This window comes from Molothrus ater, chromosome 1 (genome assembly GCF_012460135.2).
Source record: "Molothrus ater isolate BHLD 08-10-18 breed brown headed cowbird chromosome 1, BPBGC_Mater_1.1, whole genome shotgun sequence".
Lineage (NCBI taxonomy): Eukaryota > Metazoa > Chordata > Aves > Passeriformes > Icteridae > Molothrus > Molothrus ater.
This window is the reverse complement of record NC_050478.2, coordinates 82,888,489-82,905,325: the sequence shown is the minus strand read 5'-3', so window position 1 is coordinate 82,905,325 and position 16,837 is coordinate 82,888,489. Positions and strand designations below refer to the sequence as shown.

Below are 16,837 nucleotides of genomic sequence, written 5' to 3'. Positions count from 1 at the left end.
CCAATGCACTCAGGAGACTATTGGCCCTCCTGGCCCCAAGGACACACTGCCAGCTCAGCTTGTTATCCACCAAGACTCCCAGGTCCTTCTCCATAGAGGTGCTCTCTCATCTGATTCAGCAGTGGCCTCATATTTTCTCTAATCTTCCTTTTGCTGCTGATATACCTGTAAAAGCCCTTCTTGTTTTCCATGTTATCCCTTGCCAGATTCAATTCCAAGGTGACTTTGGCCTTCCTCGCTGCATCCCTGAATGCTCTGACAATGCTCCCACGTGGCTTGTCCCTTTTTCCACATCCCATAAATTTTTTCTTCATAAATTTCAGATTTACTAGAAACTTGTATGGGCTCCATCCATATTACAGGTGCCATACAATGGGATAACCACACCCTCCCCACACAAATCCAACCCCACACAAACGGCTGCTGCTCAATGTTTTTTATTGGCTTTCCAAGCTTGGGGGGCTAGGGGGAGTTGGGCACTTGGAAGTCTAAATGGGACAGCTGCAGGTTCAGGTAGGATACTTGGGGATCCGGATCTTCACTCTTCATTGAGTCCCTTCTGAGGGAAGAGAAAAAGGGGATGTTGGGGGGTAGCCATGGGGCAGCCCATGAGGCACCTGTGGGCAGGGGAAAGTCCCACCTTGGCTCCAATGTCACGGCTCTTGGCCCGCAGCTTGTTGACCTGGGACTCGGCAATGTCGGCACGCTCCTCTGCCTCATCCAGCTCGTGCTGCGCCTTGCGGAACTTGGCCAGGTTGGTGTTGGCCTGTTCCTCCTGAGGGTGCAGGGACACCAGTGAGGCTCCCACACAGCTCTGTCTGGCCTCCTGCCACCCCCTCTGCTCCCCATAAATCTGACTTTTTTATTGCTCCATCTGGCCCACAATAGAAACACCTGTTATGTTTCTTCAGACATTCTATTTTTGAACAACCCAACCATCTATTCAATGATCTGTGCATCCATCCATCCATCCATCCATCCATCCATCCATCCATCCATCCATCCATCCATCCATCCATCCATCCATTTAATCTTCCACCCACATAAGCTTCGAGCCAGCCTTCCTTCCTTCCTTCCTTCCTTCCTTCCTTCCTTCCTTCCTTCCTTCCTTCCTTCCTTCCTTCCTTCCTTCCTTCCTTCCTTCCTTCCTTCCTTCCGCCACTTCCGCCACTTCCGCCACTTCCGCCACTTCCGCCACTTCCCACATCCAACCATCATCTCTCAATCCCATCACCAACCCACCCTCCTCACCCCCTAATACCCCAATACCCCACCCCTTGATCACCTCGCCTCAAGGTCTCCTGCTACTCCCCACATCCTCTCTCACATCCTAAACCCACACTGTCCCCTCCAGGGCGGGGAAGGGGGGGTGATCCCATGGCTGCCTGCCCAGTGCTCACCGCCTCCTCTGCCTGTCTCTTGTAGGCCTTGACCTTCAGCTGGAGCTTGTCCACGAGGTCTTGGAGCCGGATCATATTTTTACGGTCTTCCTCCGTCTGTAGGGTGAGACACACATGGATCAGAACTTGACCCTACCTGCGCTTGTAATCACCACCCAAGCTACGAGGGTCAGGAGACAGTTACTGATGTTCTTGGGGATTGGAGCCTCTCTAGGTCTGTGGGTGGCCTCAGCTCTGGGAGCAGGAGGTGGATGTCTTCTTTCCCCTGATGAGGTCAGGGGATGGAACATGGAGAGACTCCATGGATGCTGGGACACTGAGAGATGACCTGGGTGCCTCATGACCCAGACAATGTTCTGGATCCCACTGCAGTATCAGACATACATGCAGTGGGTAGTCTAGTATCAAATCTAGACAGCCTGTATCTCTCTGGCCAGCAGGTCAGCCATGTTCTAGATCATGTCCAGCATGAGATATGAGGCTCTATGTCCAAGGGGCAGGAATTGACCTCGGTCATCCCAGGAACCCCACCTGGTAGCTGAGTTCCTTGACACGACGCTCGGACTTGCGGAGACCCTTAATGCTCTCAGCATTGCGCTTCTGCTCAGCCTCCAGCTCATTCTCCAGCTCCCGCACACGAGCCTCCAGCTTCTGCAGCTGCTTCTTGCCCCCTTTGAGGGCCAGCTGCTCGGCCTCATCCAGCCTCATCTGCAGGTCCTTGATGGTCTGCTCCATGTTCTTCTTCATCCGTTCCAGATGGGCACTGGTGTCCTGCTCCTTCTTCAGCTCCTCTGCCATCATGGCCGCCTGCCCAAGGAGAGAAGCAAGCAGGGAAGGAGGACCAAAGCATGCTCTCCTTCACCCTTCAGTGGAAGTTGTCCTAGACATAGGTCCCACCATGGCACTCACATCAGTGATGGCTTTCTTGGCCTTCTCCTCAGCATTCCTGCACTCCTGGATGGCCTCTTCCACCTCTGTCTGCAGCTGGGAGATGTCAGCCTCCATCTTCTTCTTCTGGTTGATGAGGCTGGTGTTCTGGAGTTAGAGGAGAGGATCTCAGGAGGTGTCTCTTGAACTGCTGACCCATCCTTCTTCAGCCACCCAGTACTTAATGCCCCCCCAACTCCCTTCCAACTCTGCAGGCTTAAAGGTAACTCAACCCATTAGAAGCCCATATCCATTGGATGGAGGTGACCTCTATGCTTGAAAGTGTGTGATGTCTCACCTGTGAGTGGAGAAGCTGGACCCTCTCGCTGGCCTCAATCAGCTCCTGCTCAGCCAACTTGCGGGCCCTCTCAGTCTGTTCCACCACTGCCTGCATCTCCTCCAGCTCTGACTGCAGAAGGTTGTTTCTCCTCTCCACGATGGCAATATTCTCCTTCAGGTCCTCATTGGCTCTTACCACATCATCCAGCTGCAGTTGGGTGTCCTGTTGGGATATACAGAATGGACATCAGCCAGCAGCTCAGGGAGCTAGGAAGACCTCCTTATAGGTGGGTAATCCCACCTTGAGGTGAGCCTGGGCTCCTTTCAGGTGGGACTGAGCTTCAGCAGCCACGCGATTGGCATGGCTGAGCTGAATCTCCATCTCATTGAGGTCACCCTCCATCTTCTTCTTCAGCCTCAGGGCCTCGTTGCGGCTCCGGGTCTCAGCATCCAGCGAGGTCTGCAGTGAGTCCACCACCCGCAGGTGATTGCGCTTGGCCTGCTCCATCTCCTCATCCTTCTCGGCCAGCTTGCGCTCATAATCTGCCTTGACCTGGTTGAACTCCAGTTGGGCCCTCAGGATCTTTCCCTCCTCATGCTCCAGAGAGGCCTGGTGGAGACAGAGAGAAATTAGAGGGACACAGAGAAGACTTGGACAACTTGGGACTCATGGAGATGTGATTTGGCTCACCTCAGCCTCCTCTAATGCAGCTTGGAGCTCCAGTTTCTCAGCATCCAGCTGCTTCCGGACCTTCTCCAGTTCGTGGATGGTCTTGTGGCTGCCACCCAGCTGCTCCGTCAGGTCCGAGATCTCCTCTGCCCAGATGATAACCAATCAGACTTGGTGGAAAGTGGTGGAATACAAAAAGATGGGCAGGGGGAGTACCATGGTCTCACCTTGGAGGTTCTTGTTCTCCCGTTTGAATGTCTCCAGGTGCTCAAGTGATTCCTCATAGGCATTCTTCAGCTTGAAGAGCTCAGTGCTGAGGGACCTGGCCTCTTTCTGTGATGCCTCTAACTCCATCTGTGACTCTTCAAACTTCTGCTTCCACTCAGACAAGATCTGAAACAAAGCTAGGTGTCACTCTCTGTCCCTGTGTCTCCCGTCTGCTCCTGTCTCACCACTGCGTCCTCCTACTTTGTCAAAGTTTCTCTGCTTCTTGTCCAACGCAGCTGCTGCTGCATTTGACCGCTCCACATCTGCCATCAGGTCCTCAATCTCATTTTGCAGACGGTGTTTGGTCTTCTCCAGGGAGGAACACTTGGCATTGACCGCCTCCACTGCCTCCTCAGCCTCCTGCAGCCTCTGGGCCAGCTTCTTCCTGTTGTGGGAGAAAACCTAGCTGTGGTGACCAAGTGGGCCAACTCAAACCTTATTCGACCTATTCATTGGCTGAGGCTCTGGATTTCTACCAACTCCAGATCCCTATACCTTCTCCAGATTCTTCTACAATGGAAGGGTGTGCCCTCTTCCCTGCCCCACAGAAGCTCCCTTCATGGGGAGATGACTCACTTGGCCTCCTCCAGTTCCTCAGTGCGCTGGATGGCATCTGTCTCATACTTGGTCCTCCACTGTGCCACCTCAGAGTTGGCCTTGGAGAGTGAGCGCTGGAGCTCAGCCTTGGCCTCTGTCTCCTCCTCATACTGCTCCCTCAGAAGGTCGCAGTCATGCCGGGCTGACTGCAGGGCATGGGCCAGTGCATTCTTGGCCTGGGAGGAAGAGGCAAGGAGTAGGTGAAGTTGACCTATGTGTAGGTCCTCAAACTCAGTAAGCACTGGTATTTCTCAATCAAACATTCTCTAGATCATTCCACCCAAATTCAGCACATCTAGACACAGAACGATGTAAAGATGGGTACATCTAGGCTGGCCCAGTTTGACTTCCCCATATCCTGTGCCACCCAATCACTCCTAGACCAACCCAGCTGCTTCAGAACTGACCTGCCCAGCCCAACCTCTCAGCTGTTAGACCAATGCAACCCAACTCAACCACTCTTAGATGCAACCACCCCACTGAACTGGCCTGAACTTTAATTCTACGTGGTGCTACAACCATAAGGTTGAAGGAGACCCTATTAGCCATCCTACAAACCTCACCTTCATCTCCTCCTCCAGCTGCCTCTTCAAGTCCTCCATCTGCTGGGTGTATGACTGCTTGCCCCTAGTTAATTGAGAGACAAGGGCCTCCTTTTCCTCCAGCTGGCGGGACAGCTCTCCTGCAGAGGTAGGGCAGGTTTTCAAGGTGTGGCAGGGATTGAAGATATGGGACAAGGGCTGAGGATGTGGAGTGAGGGGTATGGTGGGTCAGGGTTTGCACCATTCTCAGTCTGGAGCTTCGCCCGTTGGGTACTGGTGTCATTGAGGACTCGTTGTGTCTCCTCCAGCTTGGCCCGGTGTTCAGCTGCCTGATCCTCCATGGTGCGAGAGATCTTCTCCATGCCCACCTTGGAGGAGAAAAGTATGGAGGGAAGGAATGAAGTAGGAGAATGATGCCCATGGTGGAGATAAGATGTCCACCTTGGCCTCTTTCTACCTTGGCTTTTATGAGTTGCTCCATGTTGGAGCTGAGGTCATCCAGCTCCAGCTTGAGCTCACTCTTCTCCTTCTCCAGCTTCTGCTTGACACGCTGTAAGTTGTCGATCTGCTCGCTGAGCTCGGCCACACTGTCGGCGTGCTTCTTGCGCAGTGCAGCAGCCGTGGCCTCATGCTGCAGCGTGGCCTCCTCCAGGTCCCGCCGCATCTTCTGGAACTCTGCCTCCCGCTTCTTGTTGAGCTCAATCTGCACTGAAGTGACACCACCTGCCTCCTCCAGCCGCTCGCTGATCTCCTCTAGCTCTCGTGACAGGTCTGAGCGCAGCTTCTCCACCTTGGCTCTGCCTGTCCGCTCTGCTTCCAGCTCCTCCTCCAGCTCCTCAATCCGTGCCTGTGCTCCAGGGATGGAGCTGATGTCAGCAGACTTGGCTCCACCTAACTCCTCCACTCAACTCAACCAATTGAGCTGGAGACTTTTCAACCCAACTCACCCCAATAAGCTGAAAACACTTCAGCTCATGCCAGACATCTGAACATTTGTCAGCCAACTGAAAACTCCTAAACTCAGCCTAACCAGATAGAGACTCTTCAGCTCAACCCAACCAGCCAGAAACTCTCCAGGCCAGCCCAAATAAGCAGAGAATAGATCCCTCACCTGCAGCTCTTTCAGCTTCTTCTGGAGCTGCAGAGCCAGAGCCTGCTCATCCTCAATTTTGCTGTTCTGCTGGTTGATCTCAAACTCCTTCCTGAAAATGAAAGCAGTTACCAGTAAGGTCCTGCCCTTGCCCCCAGTTTAGATTGAGGAAAGAGGTCTATTTTTACTTCTTGAGCTTCTCCTCCAGCTGCTGCTTGTCATTCTCCAGGTCCATGATATTCTCCTGGGTTAGCTTCAAGTCACCTTCCAGCTTCCTTTTGGCCCGTTCCAGGTCCATCCGGACCTTCTTCTCCTGTTCCAGGGAGCCTTCAAGCTGTGTGGAAACATGGAAATGGGGAGAACCTCAGTTTTCTGTCGTATCTGCCCCAGAAAGCTCCTTAGCACTATTCATGGTAGGACCAGACCACACTCACATCATCCACTTGCTGTTCCATCTTGAGTTTGGCCTTTGTCAGGGTGTTGACTTTGTCTTCCTCTGCCTGCAGGTCATCCAGTGTCTGCTGGTGAGATTCTTGCAGGGCCTTCTTTTCCTTTGTTAGTTTTGCAATGGTTTCATCCAGCCCAGCCATCTCCTCTGTGAGGTTCTTGACCTGAAGGAGGAGAAACACTAGGTCTCCAGCTTGGTACCAGAGGTAGGACAAAGCTGTGTGATATTGCTGTTGTCCTTGGCCAATGAGGCAACTGCAGTGGTAGAGAACCCAAAGGATGTTGAGTCTTCATGTAGCCCAGATCAACTAGCCCTGGATCTCCTCAACCCCACACAACCAGATTGTGTTGATCCAAATCCCCACAACTTAAGGTCAAGGCTTGTCTCCACCCTCACCTTGTTCTCAGTGGCATGTTTCTCCTTCTCCACCTTGGCCAGAGTCAGCTCTAGATCATCAATATCCTTTTTCAGCTCTGAACACTCATCCTCCAGCTTCCTCTTCCTAGCTGTCAGCTCTGCATTCATCTCTTCCTCATCCTCCAGTCTCTCTGTCAGCTCCTTCACCTTGGCCTCCAGCTGGATTTTGTTCTTGATCAGCTGGTCACAGCGCTCCTCAGCATCATTGAGGTTGTCCTGCTCCTGTGTCAGAGTGGTAGAGGAAGTAGGGTGGCCCTGGAGGGCTGCTGGTCACCCCCCCGACATAGTTTTTTGAGGCAGTCTCACTTACGGCCTGCACTTGGAGCTGAAGGTCATTCTTCTCCTGCAGCATGGAGACCATCTTCTCCTCCAGCTCCTTGCGCCGGGTCTCCGACTTCTCCAGGGCCTCCTTCAGCCGCCCAAACTCTTCCTTCATGTTCTAAACAAGAACCCAGGAGACCAGTAGCCACATCCAATCCCCTCCATCCATCCACCCCACCTAATCCATTTTGGATCCCAAGCTGCCCGTCTCATCACCTCCTCCCACCTGCATCTCCTTCTCTGTCTCAGCACTCTTTAACAAGGGCTTGATCTTGAAGTAGAGCTTCATCCAAGGCCAGTTCTTCACCCCCATGAAGGCCCTGATGTTCCACTGGATCACCAGCAGTGAGTCCCTAGAATGGTGACACAGATGCCACTACTCCACCAATCTGGTGACCCACCAGACATCCCTTCTCAAGGAGAAAGACCCTTCCCCTCTCACCGGCGTTCCAGGATCTTTTTGAACTCAATGCGCATGAGCTGCCCTCGGGCCTGAGCCTGGATGCGGGTGATGATGCGGGAGAGGCGCTCATCCCGCATCTCCTCCAGAAGTCCTAGCAGCCCAGCCTTGAAGAAGACCTGATGGATGAAGGAGGCAAGTGAAAGGGTGAATTGGTTGGGAAGAGTTCATGGACAGATAAATGGCTTGATGGGTTGTTGGGGGAATGAAGCAACTGATAGTGGGGTGGATAGAGAGGTAGACACATCAGTGGTAAGACCATGGGGTCACATGACCCCAGGGGTGGTAGGACCATGGAGACACCATGTGCCCTTACCTTGGTGTGTCCAAATTTGTACTGGTTATGGTCAATGTCAATGGATCCCAGGAGCTTTTCAGCACCCTTGCGACTGTCAATGAACTGTCCCTCAGGGATGGCAGCAGGGTTCAGGATGCGGTACCTGGTGACCAGAGAGGACAGGAAAAGCCTGAGGTCAGGCCCCAGTGGGGCTGTCCACACCATCCCCACATTTTCTCCTCTGTGCCTACCGCTGTCGGAAGTCCCCATAGAGGATGCGATTGGGAAGCCCTTGCGGCAGATGCGGATGCCCTCTAGCACTCCATTGCAGCGAAGCTGGTGCATTACCAGGGGATTGTCCATCACACCTGGCAGTGGGTCAAGGGGTTGTCTCAGCCACAAGCCACACCTTCCACCCTTTTCCCTGCCCTCAGCCCTGCCCTGTGCTCACCCGGCTCCTTCCGCTCATTGGGGATGATGCAGCGGACAAAGTGAGGGTGGGTAGTCTTAAGGTTGGCCATCAGCTTGTTTAGGTTCTCCTGTTGAGGGAGGGAGGAGAGAAGAAGCTGACTAATGAGAGAGCAAGAGAGGGTCTGTGGGACTGAAGGGGTCTTCCACCGCTCAGGAGATTGTCCTCCCATTGCCCCAAACTGGATCCTCTATGTAGGTCACTCACCCGATGCAGTGCTGAGACGGTCTGAAAGGAGGAACCTTTCTTCTTGGCTCCTTTCCCCTTCCCTCCATCACCACCTGGAGAGAAGAGGGAGAGGGTAACAGAGGAAAGAGGCTGACTAGTGGACAGTAGTCTTCTCCATCAACTCATTGCTCCATCACCCTATCATCCATTCACCCACCAGCATCTGCCCCAGCGTAGTTGGAGAAGAGGTTGGCCAAGAGCTTCAGGGCTGATTTCTGGTAGAGCCCCACCACTGTCTCATTGAGGGGGTCCTTGTTCTTCTCCAGCCACCCGATGATATTGTAGTCCACTGTGCCAGCATAGTGGACAAGAGAGAAATGGGCCTCTGGCTTCCCCTTGACATTGCGTGGCTTCCCAAAGTTGGCTGACTTGCCCAGGTGATTATCAAAGAGCTTGGCCTTGAAGGTCATGTCTGAGGCTTTGGGAAACATGCACTCTTCCTCCAGGATGGACATGATCCCCATAGGCTAGGAAGAAAAGTGGTGGTGGAGGACACCAAGCACAACCCAGCTGATCAACTTTGGGGCTCTTGGCAGGCTTCAACTGAAAGGGCCCTTCCCCCAAAGTCCTTTCAGCCCACACAAGACCCTGAGGGAGGTGATACCTTCTCAATGAGGTCAATGCAGGCCTGGAGGTCCATGCCAAAGTCAATGAACTCCCACTCAATGCCCTCCTTCTTGTATTCCTCCTGCTCCAGTACGAACATGTGGTGGTTGAAAAACTGCTGCAGCTTCTCATTGGTGAAGTTGATGCAGAGCTGCTCAAAGCTGTTGAACTGGGGAAGAAGAGAGAAGATGAGGTTAACTGGCATTCAACAGAATGTCTGATAGGTGAACCTGAGCCCCAGCTGGGTCAACAGAATGCCCAGTAGTGTCAATGAAGTCAACTCAACACCCAAGAGGCCCCACACAACCCCCAAGAGGACAAACACCCTGCCACCCCCTCAGTCCTCACATCAAAGATCTCAAATCCAGCGATGTCTAGCACACCAATGAAGTACTGCCTTGGCTGCTTAGTGTCCAGGGAGTTGTTGATCCTCACCACCATCCAGTTGAACATCTTCTCATATACAGCCTTGGCCAAGGCCCCAATGGAGTAGTACACCTGCTGGACATTCTGCCCCTTGGTGACATACTCATTGCCCACCTTTACCCGGGGGTGACACAACCCCTTGAGAAGATCAGCTGAGTTCAGCCCCATCAAGTAGGCTGACTTGTCAGCATCTGCAGAGCATCAAGAAAAAGACGTGCTGTCAGATTCCACGTAACCTGGTGATCCCAAGACCCATGTCATCCTGTACCCACTCACCTTCAGTACCATCTGGTTCTGCCTGCTCTTCCCGTTGCTTCTGCTTGAACTTCATGTTGCCAAAGTGCATGATGGCGCCCGTCAGCTTGTAGACACCAGCCTTCTCCTCGGCCGTGAAGCCCAGGACATCAAAAGCGCTCTGGGTGATAGGGAGAGGGCCTTGCCACCAGCTGTGGTCATGGCTTTCTGCTGGCCACTATTTGTGTCTCTCTGCCCTTCTGGATCATCAACGCCTCTGTCCATCTGCTGACTCATCCACCCATGGACTTTCCCATTATGGATTCACCCATCCATACATGTGAGGACTCATGTCTCCATGGATCTAGCTGTCCATCCATACATGGATACATCCATCCATCTATCCGAGGACTACATTCATCCATTTACCTATCCATGGACTCTTCTAACCATTCATCCATCCATAGACTCATCCATTTATGGAGTCATCCATCCATGGAGTCATCCATTCACCATTAACTCCATCCATACATCCATGGACTCATCTATCTGTTTAAGGACTTGTTCACCCATGGACACATCTGTTCACCTAAGTACTCCACCACCTAAGTACGGTTTTTATCTCCATCCAAAGCCTCCTCCACTCCCTGCCTCCTGTCCTACCTCCTATCCCTCACCCCACATCATCCCATTCACCAACGCACCATCTTCCACCCTTCCTATCTTCCACCTCTCATCCCTATGTTCCTCCTCTCCTCCACCCATCCATTTTCTACAATCTCAACCATCCACATGGCACTTCACCCTCAATTCATCACGGGGATGTTCACCTGCCCACCCCACCACTTACGTCAGTTGCCAACAGCTCCTCAGAGTCATCGATGGAGGCCACAGTCACCTCTCCTTGGGAGACATAACTGTAGTCATAGGGGTTGTTCGTGATGAGAAGCATCTCTGTTCCGTGGGGCCAGGATAGAGAGAAAAACTGAGCATTTGCACTGGCTAAACAGCCTCAAATCATCCTCAATTGCCCCAGGAAGGAGCGGAGAATTGGAGAAGAGGAGGTAGAAGACTCAAGGACAAGCATCCTACTCACCCAGAAGCTCTGGCTTCTTGTTGGAAAGGATCTGGTAAAAGATGTGGTAGTTCCTCTCAGCCTTCAGCTGGAAAATGACACGGGACTTCTCCAGGAGGTCTGAGGTGGATATGGAGAGAAGGGGGATAGAGGTTGGGGTGAGGAGATGGATTGAGATATGGAGAGATGGATGGTGGGATGAGGAGACGGAGGAAGAGAGAGGAAAATGGAAGGTCAGATGGATAGAGGGATGAGATGATGGATCCATCAACCATGAAGACAGATGAAGGGATGGACATGGGTGAAGGGGAGGCAAGCAAGGAAAGAGGGAGGTAGACACAAGATGGAGGGACAAAGAATTGGAGATGGAGGGTCAGGTCAGGGGTGGGATAAGGAGATGGAGATGAAGAGGTGACTGGATTGAGGGAAGAAGGGAGGTATGTGTGGATGAATGGAGCTCCTGGGTGGATGGATGAAGTTCATGGGTGGATGGAGGAGTCCATACATGGATGAGTCCTAGGATGGATGAATAAATCCATGGATGGATAATGGACTACAAGACAGCTTCTCACTGAGCTCTTAACCCACTCACAGGTCTCAATGTCAGCTGATGCCAACTTCCCGGTGGCCCCGAAATGGATCCGGATGAACTTTCCCTGGGAAAGCAGCAGCAGGAGGTGGAGGTGGCTGCCTTCACACACCAGATCCCACACCATAGATCCTGTCCCACAAACTGTCCCACAGACCCTTCCTGATACAACCCACCCCCATCACTCACAAATCGGGAGGAGTTGTCATTGCGGAGGGTCTTGGCATTGCCGAAGGCCTCCAAGGCAGGGTTGGCCTGGATGATTTGGTCTTCCAGGGTGCCCTGGATGGGGTGGGACAATGCTGGGTGTGGATACCACTGGGGTACACTCTCTGCCAAGGGTACATGGACTGAGGAACTCACCTTGCTGCTATTGGTCACCTCCTTCTTGCGGTCGCCAATGGCAGCAATGCTGGCGAAGTATTGGATGACCCTCTTGGTGTTGACTGTCTTCCCCGCCCCGGATTCTCCACTGGGGGACCAACAGTGAGATATTGGAAAACATCCTGGTGGGTCCTTCATCCCACCCCACTGCTCTGGGGCAGGGCTGGACAAAGCAGGGCCTTACGTGATGAGGATGGACTGGTTCTCTCGGTCTGCCAAGAAAAAAGAGGAGTCAGGTGGGATGAAGCTGGGAAACATACTTGCGGTCTTGGGGTTGAGGCTGAGGTTCTCCATCCTCCCAGGTGAGAACAAGTTCTAAGTCAGGAGCCATTTATTGGAGGGGGTCTTCTAGTTTGAGGTCCTCACAGGACATCCTTACCTGTCAGCATGTTCTGGTAGGCATTGTCAGAGATGGAGAAGATGTGGGGCGGAGCTTCACTCCGCTTCTTTCCCCGGTAGGCAGCCACCACCTCGGCATTGTAGACGGGCAACCACTTGTAGGGGTTGACAGTCACACAGAAGAGCCCCGAGTAGGTCTGAAGAAAAGGGCAGGCAGGTCAGAGCCAGGAGGTGCCACCCCACCTGGTGGGGACATCCTAGGTCTGGGTGGCCCAAGGGATGTGGTGACGGGACGTCCTGATCTTGGTTGTCTGAAAAGGGGCTGGAGATGGGACATCTTGGATCTGGGTGGTCCACAACATGCAGAGGGCTGGGACAGAGATGGGACACCTCTTGTCAGGGGCCCAAGGGGTCTGGGGATGGAACATATTATATCCTATCAAGGGAGCTATTGAAGTGACATCTTGGATCTCTGGTGGCCACAGGGGTCAGGTGATGCAACATCTCAGGTCTTGGTGGCTGAGGCAGTCTAGAAATGGGATATTTTTGGTCTGGGTGGCCCAAGGGGGCTGGAGAAAGGACCATCAGGTTCTAGGTGTCCCAAAGTCTGTGAAAAAGCCACACCAGGTTTTAGGCGGCCCATAGATATTCTGGAAGCCCCATCTAGTACTAGGTATCCCAAGAGCTTTAGGGAAGGGTCACTAGTTTCCATCCATCCCATAGGCTGTAGGGAAGGCCTGGCCTACTTCCCAGGTGCTCCAGGGGCTTGTGAGAAGGCTCACATAGATCAGCCAAGAGGCATAGCGCTCCTTGAGGTTGTAGAGGACAGCAGGCTCATGGAGGAAGGTCAGCATTGCCATGTCCTCAATCTTGTCAAATTTGGGGGGTTCTGCTGGTGAATGTCAGCTTCCTTCACGGTCACCGTCTGGAGGGAATGGGAAGATGTGGGGGTGGGGGTTGGGAGATATCCATGGCTTGGGGGTAGGGGGTGCTCCATTGGTAGGATTTCTTCCATGGGTTGAGAGGGCTCTCCTATGGTTTGGGAGGTACCTCCCATCGGTTGCGAGACTTCAATGGTCAGGGCCCCCACCACTATCAAATGGTTTCTACCTCCTCCATTTGCTTTCCCCCAAACCTTCAACCCCCCTCCCTCCTTTAACCCCTCCCCCATAAATTTCATCCCACTAATCCCTCCCTCCTTGACTCTTCACTCCCCTACTTCCCACCAACTCCTCATCCCCCATGATGCCCAATCCCCTCTTTTTTCCCCCACCAGTTACCCCCTATGCCCCATCTGCCATCAACCCTTGCCATCCTTATCCCCTCCCTCCATTACCCCCTCATCCTCATTAACCCTTTGCCCCACATGGCCCCTTGCCCCCCTCCCCTCCCCCTCCCCCCCCATCCCCCATTCCGCAGTTGCCCACCTCTCCCAGCTCAGTCTGGACGGTGGCCTCCCCTCCTTGCCGCCCCGTCACCCGTCCCCGCACGAACTCCTCCCGGGGGTGGGGGACGAAGCACTCGCTGCGCGGGTCGAAGGGTCTGGTCTGCGCTGCCAGCCGCTCCCGCTCCCCCGGCCGCAGGAACGGCGCTGCCGCCCCCAGCGCTGCCAGCACCGCGTCCGCCATCCTGCCCCGCACAGACACGGACCCTGTATCACCTGGGGGCTGTCAGTCTGTGGCCACAGGGTCCTGCCCCCTGTCCCATGGCCCCACACAGCCCCACTGGCCAGAGCCCATTGCCATGCCAGACCCCTATGGCTGTGGCAGACCCCCAGAGCCAGACACAGAGCTTTGCAGCTGTGCACAGCCCCACGCATGGGTCCCGACAGATGTGCAGGGAGCCCTATAGCCCTTTGCACACCCACGTCGTCTGCCCCCTGCACAGACTCCTGCAGTGATTCAGGGACTCCCTGCAGGGACCCCTATAACCATTAAAGGACTCCTAATGGTGATGTACAGGACTTCATAGGTGTGTATGGCCCCATGCACAGAATCCTATAGCCATTCATGACCCCATGTATTGAGCCCTACACAGTGCACGGACTCCCTGTAGCTGTGGGCAGACCCCTATAGTCATGCAGGGACCCCAATCCCATGCACAGCCCCAAGCACAGACTCCTGTACTGATGCAGGCACCCCCACAACCCTGGAATGATGCATGGCCCCCTGCAGCACAAAGACCCCTATAGCCACACACAGACCCCCATAATGATTCAGGCATCCCTACAGTGATGCACAGAGACCCATAGCAGTGCAGGAACCCCTATAACAACGCAGGGAACCTTAGAATCCTGCACAGCCCTACATGCAGACTCCCACAGCAAAGTATGGATCCCCTATAGTGATGTGCAGACCCTATAGCAACACACACACCCTATAGCAGCATAGCCCCACCACTCCCCCCACCCAAAGCACCCATCCCCATGCTGCCCCACAGCATCACCCTCACCTGGAGTCTGTGGATCTAGCAGGTAAGATGAAGGAAGCTGGAAGAACATGCAGAGGGTGAGTAGGGCTACACCTCTTGCCCCCTATAGACCCTCTTTGCCCTATATACCCCTTTATGCCCCATAGATCACTTTGCCACATAGACCCCATGTGCCCCATAGCCCTGCTTGTGCCACATAGGCACCCTGGGTGCCCCACAGACCATCAGTGTCCCCTAGATTGCTGTGCCTCCATGAATCTCTTTCCCCTACAGTTCCTCTCAGTGTTTCTTATACCTTCTTGCTTCATAACCCCATGTGTACCCCACAGGTCCCCACACCCCAGAGAACCCCTATGTGTCCCATAAGCCCTTTGTCCCCCATATTCCCCCACAGATTCCTGTGTCCCATAGATCCCCATATGTCCCATAACCCTCCTGTGCACCCCATAGCCCCCCATTTCCTCCCCCAGCCCTTCATATCCACATCCCTTATTCCCACTTTGTCCCCCACCCTCTCCCTCTCTGCCCCACGCCGACACCTCTGCCAGCCCCGCAGCCCCAAGGCCTTTATAGACCATCATGGGATGGGGAGGAGCATTCCTGGGGAGGGGGTGGCTGATAAAGGAGGAGGGGGGCACCTCCCCCCGCTTCCCCAGCCACAAGGTGGCATCTCTCCAGTGACTCGGGCATCCAGGACCCACATATTCACCCCACAGAATGATCTATGGGGCAGAGCTCTAGGGGTGAGCAAGGGCTGTCCAGACCTCTTGTAGGGGTGGGATGTGGGGTGGGCTAGGGGGCCTGGATGCCTGGGTCCCTTGTGTAGGAGGTGTCTGTGGAGCCTAGATGTCTGGATCTCTGGTGTGGGGGGCCGGGGGGGCGGAGGGCACTAGGGAGCCCAGGTGCCAGGATCCCTTGTGTGTGTGTGAGTCATCTCTGGGACCAGGGCGCTTTGGTGGCGTTTGTGATGATTCTATGGGTCTCAGATGCCTGGCTTTCTTGTGTGCGTGGGATCTGTGGAGCCCAGATGCACCCCTGGGTTCTTTGTGCATGGAGGGGATCTATGGGGCTGGGACTCCGGGGACCTGTGTGGAGGGGGTGCCTATGGGGCCGGGATGCCTGGGTCCCTGGCCAATGTCCTGTCATCCGTGGGGTGGTGACAGCTCTACCCTGCCAGGTCTATATTGGGACACGACTGGAGAGGGGGGGAGATTGTTATCTCGTCCCCCCCCATCCAGTGAGGCGCCGTGGGGCCGCCAGGGGTCTGAGGGACGGGGCGGGAGGGGGGGTCTGGCTGCAGTCCCCGAACACCGTGTCCACTTTGTCATCAAGGAGGTGACAAGTGTTCCCGCGAGGTGACACATTCCCGCGGGCGGGGAGGTCCCCACCTCCCCATTGTGCCCCACAGATCCCCCTCTCCTGCCCCACAGACCACCTCCGCTGCCCCACAGAGCCCTTACAGAGCCCCATAATTGCTCCACGGAGCCACAGAAAGTCTCCACAGATCCCCATAGAGTCTTTTTAGCGCCCTATAGAGTCCCCATAGGGCCCCACAGAGACATTACCACATTACCCCACCCTCCCCCGGCCCGAGTTCGCCGGGGGAGGGGAGCCGCCCGCACGCCGGGGTCCCCTGGGGTCCATCCTGCGGCGCCGCCAGGACCGGGAGGGATGGGGCAGCGACAGATGGACGGCGAGAGGGAGGGTGAGGGGGGAAGGGGGGAGGGACAGGGGATTTGGTGGGAAGGGACATGCAGGAGACAGAGGGACAATGGGACAGAGAACTTGCAGGGACCAGGGGGACATGGAGAAGGCAGAAGGACTGTGGGAGATGGAGGACACGGGGCTGGTGGGCAAAGAGGTGGTGGGGTGATGGATGGCAAGTCCAGAGCAATGGAGGGACAGGTCAGTAGGGAATGGGAGGCTGTGAGACATGGGGTGCGGTGGGATGGAGCAGCAGATGGCTAGGGGAACACTGACCAGGCCAGGACAGAGGGACCCCAGCACCTGCAGCAAGAGACGGTGCAACCTCAGGAACCAAAACATGCCTGAGGGGCTCTGCCCCACATATGGGGATCCCAGATTCTGTCTCAGATGTGGTCCCCCCTTCCCCACCCCCACATCTGCCCCCAGATGTGTGTCTCCCCCCACAGGGATCTAGGCTGCTGTGGAGCAGGCTGAGGTTACACAACACCATGGGGCAGAGAGAGTATCTGCCCCACAGCAGATACACTGTGAGGCAGCCCAAGGTCGAGCTCATGGCTCACATCACATTGCACTGTGGGTCTGGTTGCATCACGCTGTGGGGCACACGGTGCTGCACACTGGTTGGTGATCTTGTGTGGGCTACAGACATCTTTTT

The 16,837-nt window shown here is 54.7% G+C and overlaps 1 protein-coding gene across 1 annotated transcript; it reads right to left on the bottom strand.

Moving 5' to 3' along the window:
* Nucleotides 1–538: 538 nt before the first annotated feature.
* LOC118683976 (myosin-6-like) lies at nt 539–13,673 on the bottom strand. Its single transcript, XM_036378619.1, is given in 40 exon segments — nt 539–559; nt 641–775; nt 1,401–1,496; nt 1,932–2,207; nt 2,310–2,435; nt 2,626–2,829; nt 2,908–3,216; nt 3,298–3,422; nt 3,504–3,669; nt 3,745–3,928; nt 4,120–4,316; nt 4,704–4,822; nt 4,924–5,050; nt 5,140–5,529; nt 5,794–5,884; nt 5,961–6,106; nt 6,207–6,383; nt 6,617–6,859; nt 6,948–7,076; nt 7,185–7,311; nt 7,401–7,537; nt 7,735–7,858; nt 7,947–7,983; nt 7,986–8,063; nt 8,147–8,234; nt 8,372–8,445; nt 8,550–8,859; nt 8,997–9,167; nt 9,347–9,615; nt 9,701–9,839; nt 10,509–10,612; nt 10,755–10,853; nt 11,326–11,389; nt 11,512–11,604; nt 11,686–11,794; nt 11,891–11,918; nt 12,086–12,242; nt 12,828–12,925; nt 12,928–12,970; nt 13,473–13,673. Coding segments are annotated over 40 exon segments (5,811 nt in total).
* Between the last annotated feature and the right edge of the window lie 3,164 nt (nt 13,674–16,837).